General features: G+C 40.3%; 1 protein-coding gene across 2 annotated transcripts in view; it reads right to left on the bottom strand.

Annotated features, from left to right (window-relative positions):
* Positions 1-6,354, bottom strand: part of ARMH3 (armadillo like helical domain containing 3) — a 179,152-nt gene that overhangs the window by 135,417 nt on the left and 37,381 nt on the right. For both annotated transcript variants that reach the window (XM_081822820.1, XM_081822821.1), the window contains exon 15: positions 3,477-3,578. In XM_081822820.1, the coding sequence (XP_081678946.1) occupies positions 3,477-3,578 (102 nt within the window). The remainder of the gene's footprint in view (positions 1-3,476; positions 3,579-6,354) is intronic.

The following is a 6,354-nucleotide window of genomic DNA, read 5'->3' as shown; positions in this document are numbered from 1 at the left end:
GGTGGCTCAGTTGGTTAAGCGACTGCCTTCGGCTCAGGTCATGATCCTGGAGTCCCAGGATCGAGTCCCGCATCGGGCTCCCTGCTCAGCAGGGAGTCTGCTTCTCCCTCTGACCCTCCTCCCTCTCATGCTCTCTGTCTCTCATTCTCTCTCTCTCAAATAAATAAATAAAATCTTTAAAAAAAATAAATAAATAAAATAAATAAAAAATAAATAAAAACGCTTTGCTTCTGAATAGTCTGGTCTATTCCCTTCCCCATCCCTTCCCATCTACCAGCTATACTTGATCTTAGCCAAATGGCCACCATCTATAGCCACGTCCCACAAAACCTAGAAAGGTTTTATAACTGTTCATAGCAAACTGGCAGTGGAATCAGAAACAAACAAAAAACCAGGGGCTAGCCCCTGCCTTTCCTTATACTGTGCACACTACTTATGACTGAGAAAGCTGTGAACGCTTCATCATATTTCTTTTCTTCCTGCCAAAGTTATTCACTCTACAAATATTTACTTAATACCTACTACATGGCAGGCACTTTGCTAGGCATTAGATATAGCACTGAACTGAACAAAGGTCCCTGGTCTCCCAGAACTCACATTCTAGTTATTAAACAAGAAGAAGGTAACCTCAGGAGCAGGGCTTTAAGCCCACACAAATGACCAAGAAAGAGCTACTCCATCACTGCCAATTACCAGAACCATCAAAGCTTATTTACTTCCCAGGATCTTTGTGGATGATGGGTGAAATGGAGGCAAGAGGGTCATACCAGCATATCCAAAATGGACAAATGATTATGATGCTTCAAATTAGCTTTGACAGGACCCAAACTGAAGTCCATTCTGAGAGAAGATCTATTAACAGATTACAGTGCTATAGAAAGGAACTAACAGAATTCACCCTGACATTAACCTGCTACTTCCTCAAAGATAAAATCAACTAAAACCTGACAATTAGAAGGCATAATGGGGGTTGTAGGCCAGAAATACATTCACCTCTCCTCATAGACAGACAGTGCATATAGAATAATGATAATGATACTTCCTTGACATTCCCCAGAGCTTACATCAGCGCTCCTAGGCAGCCAGCAAAGAAATGCCCCTGCCTATGCAAAACTAGATTCATGAGACTTCTACCTACCTCTGGCCACAGAATTTCTCTGGCACTATCCTCCCTTTCCCCAAAAGCTGATGAGCAACTCCTATAAAAAAGCCTGCATGGGGCGCCTGGGTGGCTCAGTTGGTTAAGCGACTGCCTTCGGCTCAGGTCGTAATCCTGGAGTCCCTGGATCGAGTCCCGCATCAGGCTCCCTGCTTGGCAGGGAGGCTGCTTCTCCCTCTGACCCTCCCCCCTCTCATGTGCTCTCTCTCATTCTCTCTCTCTCAAATAAATAAAATCTTTAAAAAAAAAGCCTGCAGCTATCTCTCCACTTAAAAAAAAATGTTTCTGAATATAAAAATAAGGCATATTTCATTATAAACTTTTTTAAATTCAGAGACGCACAAAAGACAATAAAAACCAAGTTTAAGGGCGCCTGGGTGGCTCAGATGGTTAAGCGTCTGCCTACGGCTCAGGTCATGATCTCAGGGTCCTGGGATCGAGTCCCGCATCGGGCTCCCTGCTCCTTGGGAGCCTGCTTCTCCCTCTGCCTCTCTCTCTCTCTCTGTCATGAATAAATAAATAAAATCTTTAAAAAAAAAAAAAAAAAAAAACAAGTTTAATCATCCCATCCAGATGTCCTGTTAAGATTTTGGTGAATCGACTTTAAAATTTATGCATAGGTATACAGACATTTTTTAAAATATTTTTGCCTAATGTCTATTTTAAAGATTGAGCAGATACTCCTCCAAGGTGACAACACCCGAGTCAGAAGAAAAAAAGGCTTTGAAAGCAGAGCTGACTAAATCAAGGGAATGATAAAATTCTGCAGACTGCATAAGAGAGGAACGACTGGGTAGGGGACACACAGGTAGCTTCAACATCATTAATATTTCTTCAGCTGAATGGTAGGTTCACATGTTCATTTTATATTACACTTTATAACTCATGCTATTTATTATACTTATTTAAAAACTTTATAATTTACTATTTATATATATTAGAAGTATCTTTTTATAGGTATCAAATGATAAATATATAATTAAGAAAAAGCTAATATCTGGGGCATGGGGACAGAGCAGAGCCAAGAAAAAGTTGCTTCTATTTGCTCCTAAAATCATAATGAAATCCTGTTAGTCAGGGCATGCAGAAGGTCAGGGGCTTAATAGCAAGACAGCTGGGCCAACATAGCCACCCAGGAGCCATTTTTTTTCCCTCTCTGCACTCCCTCAGTCTCACAGGAGTCATTTTTGAAATTAATTCTTCATAGTACCTAACCCTACCCCTTGCCATATTTAGGCTGCCTATCAGCAAAGACCTAACTGAGCCTGAGTTTAGAGAGACAGCCTGAGACCGCCCATACTACAATTAATCTGCCCTCAATTTTGCCTTCCATTTTATGTATGACAAAGTGACCAGCACAAACAGCTTTATATGATCATTAAAGTTAGAAGTAAGTTCCAAGGGCCTCAATTCACTGTGTTATATCAAGCAAAGCTACAAGTTAACTTGCAGGGTCACATCTATTCAGTCTCTCTTCTGTGGTTGCTGTGACATTTCTAGAGAAAGAAAGAGGTTACCCCCCTCCACAAAGGAGAAGCAAAAGCCTCAGGAAACACAGATACACAAGAGTCTTGCCATCCTCACCTATCAGATCTCACTTGCCAAGTCTCAGAGGTTCACCATCTCTGTAGCTCCCAATGGACTGAATTATATACTGGATAGAATCTGCTGGGTTTCCTCCCAATCCCTTCTCACACCCAGCCCAAGTATTCCCCTTCCCTACCATCAATTAAAAGATCACAGAAAGATCATAAACAGATGAAGAACAGGAAACCAGAGACAAGAAACTCAAACTTTTCCAACAACCAGTCCTCTCCCACTTCCACTCTGCATCTCTGGATGGGTACTGACACTTCTATTTTAAGTGTTAAGGAACACTGTCCCTCTTAATCTCACCTCTTCCTACTGTGGTTGGTACAACAGTCCAAGAATTCTCACAAGCTGATGCTTCCAGTTCTTGTCCTCAAAAGGGAATTCCCTGAAGTGTGCTAATCCCCCCACTTCCCACACAAAAGAGTTTGCATCTACTTACCAAAATCTGCTAAAATGACTTGCTAGTTTTTGTAGAGACCAATTTTTTTTCTGTTCTATTTTTGAAGTACTACCCGTCCAGCTCCAGGTTTTCCCAACACCACCTAATTGCCATCTGGCAGTGAGAAATCACTGTTTTCCAGTAATCAGGACCATTGCCCTGTACAGGATGCCCCAGTGGTTCATCCTGTCCAAGCTTCAAAGTATTAATGCTGCTCCTTGATTCTAGCTAAGTAGCTGCTGCCATACCCCCTGCTTCCTGAGCCCCCAAAGTAGCATGACTTACCTTTGGTGTCCTGCATGACAATCGAGCTATACTTCAAGAAGGTTATCAGTAAATTACTGGTCTGTACATCTGCATCCAGTGGGAGTTCCACAGAACTTATAACTGGAATAGAACAGATGAAATGCACTTAGCCTACAACATATTCCATCTAACACTTCTACCTACATAGCCAATTTGCCAGCAGGCAAGGATATCACTAAATAAACTTTTTCACAAAAGAGGGAGGACCAAGTGCTTATCATAAAACCCTTAACTACTGTTCCTAGACCTCTAGAGCCCTTCCTACTCCCAAGATTAAGGCCAATACCCTTCTCATAATCTAGAAGGGCTAGTCTCCAGGAATAGTGCTTTCCTCCCAGCATCCTAAGAAGGGTCTTTTGATTCCACTTCTAGCCTCAAGTAACCCAAAAGTGTTCAGGGCCCTTCTGAAGGCACTCTGATTTGTACCTAAGGGAAAGATCTGTATTGAATATAAATTAGCCTTGCTTTGATGAGTCTCCTGCTTAAAATAAATGACAATTCATTCCTAATAAGGAGAAATCTTGCTCCGTTTTGAGAAAAAGCCTTTAGGCTGGAAATACCCAAGATGGAATGGAAAAAAGTTAAGGCAGAACTATATTCAAATTCTACTCCTTAATCCCTTCACCCCTGAAAGGGAACCTGAAAAAGAATACCAGACTGAAAACAGGTGGATATTACTGATTGGGACAGCTTGGAAACTGAGTTTTATTTACCCAACTGCTTGCTATTTCTAAAAGAAACTACCCCTTGTCCCCACTCTCTGTGCCACACTCCTAATAAACAATGAGGGACGAAACCAGGGCTGGGACCCAAAAAGAACAGTCTTTTTATTTCTTTTTTTTTTTTTTTCCCTCCACACCCAACATGGGGCTTGAACTCACGACCGACAGCCAGCCAGGAGCCCCCAGAACAGTCTTAATGTAGATTTTTCAAGCTTCTAAGACTTTAAATTAGACTTACACATCTTGTTAACTGTTTTTGCACTAGGACATAATATAAAAGCAAAAGGAGACTCATGCTGGCTCAGACAAGCTAGAGAATCTACAGCTTTCTGCTGTATTTTCACCTATAGAAGACTCACTTGAGTTTGGGATATTATTCATAATATGTATTCATAACCATAATGGATCCCTCTGGAGTTATTATGATGTATGCTGAGAACATTTATTAACAATGGGAAACATTTGCATATAATGGTTCCAAACACACAACAAGTACAACAAAAAGCCTTATGAGAAGAAATTAGCATGCCCAATCCCTGGCTGTTTTCCAACATTTTAGCCCCCCAAAACTAATAAAAGACAAATGTATTTTTATGTTGAAATACCAAAAGGTCTTAATTCATACTATGGGTTAATGACCTGAGACTACCAATTCAAACTCCAGCCTATTTTGAAGCTCAGAGCCCTTCCTTTGTCCAATACAAAGAGGCATCTAACTGGTAAGTGGAACTTTTTTCCTACTCACACACAGCAGTAACTGAAAACTGTCTTATATAATACGTAGAAATATAGAAGTATATGTATTTTTAGTTTACCAGAAAGTCCTCTCATGCCAAGGCTGAGCTGTCAAATGTCAAGTCTGAGCTGAGAACAAATGTTACATCTAAACTGCTGGCTTTTAAAAATAATGGTTCCAGTGACATACCTTTAAATCTAACTGGGCCACTGAGCACCACTATACATAATTAAAAACCAAAACCTGGAAAAAAAGTTATAATGTTTAGGATCCCTATTGAAAAGAAATTAATCAGGGGAGAAGAAAAAGAATAAAACAGAAGAAATAGAATAAAATCCCTCACAAATTAAAATCTCCTTCCTAAAGAAGAGTTATTCCTTGATCTTTGGCTTCATAATTCTTCCTAGCAGCCTCTGTCAAGGGAGATAGTCATTTGAAAGTGGGCTGACTCCATCTTCCCACTAGAAAAAATAAAAGCTCACTAGTTGTAGGTAAGTAAGCACAAATCCTGCCATTGCATAATCAAGTGTGTGGGTGGAAGTGTTCACAATGAACAGTTTGAAAGGCAGTTCTCTGAAGCGTCCAAACCCCAGCATCACATGGGACTCAGATATATAGATATATAGATATATAGATATATATGGCTTTTGATAGCCATGGTAACCAGGCAGGCTTCATCCTTAAAGAGAAAGAACAGTATTTCTATTGGATTTTTCAGTGACCTGAAAAAGCAGAGATAAATAGGCAGTCCTTACTACTTGCTCCTTCTCATTAAGATATTTTGGAATTTGACTTTCAGTTCTAAATGGATCCAATTTGCTACATAGACTTGAATATCAATGGCACCTCCCTGACTCGCTTCTGTACCAACATCACTTCCACTGCCTTCAAATGCTACTGCCACAGGGGCCAGACGAAAATGTCAAGGAGAAAGGGCAGAGTGAAGAAGGTCACTTCACAGACAGAGAGAGGCACAGAAAAAGGATCCAAGTTAGATTTCCTCTGCATCTTTACCCAAAATTCAGTCAACATTTTAGGCAAAACATCAAGTACTAACAAAGATTATTCTTAGGTTAATATACTCTATCAAACACAGTTAGATGACAAACTTCACTGGGGAAAATTTGTAATTTCTTTCCTGTTATCTTTTTCTTAAGTCCCAGCCATAAAACTTATAAAGTAGAAATTCTGTGTGGGTGGGTAGGTGTGTTTCAGAGGCAGAAGTCTTAAATACCAAATTCTCAATTACAATACACTCAAAGCTTACTGTTTTCCCACTGCAAGTGCTGGCAGATACATACCAGTGAGTAAAATCCCAGGTTCACTTTCTCTTCCAAGTACTCAACAAATATTTATTAAGCAGTGACCATGCCAGGCACTCCGCTGGACAGACAGGAGT

The sequence above is a fragment of the Leptonychotes weddellii genome, chromosome 6 (assembly GCF_054177405.1).
Source record: "Leptonychotes weddellii isolate Sample4059 chromosome 6, ASM5417740v2, whole genome shotgun sequence".
Lineage (NCBI taxonomy): Eukaryota > Metazoa > Chordata > Mammalia > Carnivora > Phocidae > Leptonychotes > Leptonychotes weddellii.
Note: the sequence above shows the minus strand (reverse complement) of the source record. Positions and strands in the feature narration are given on the sequence as shown.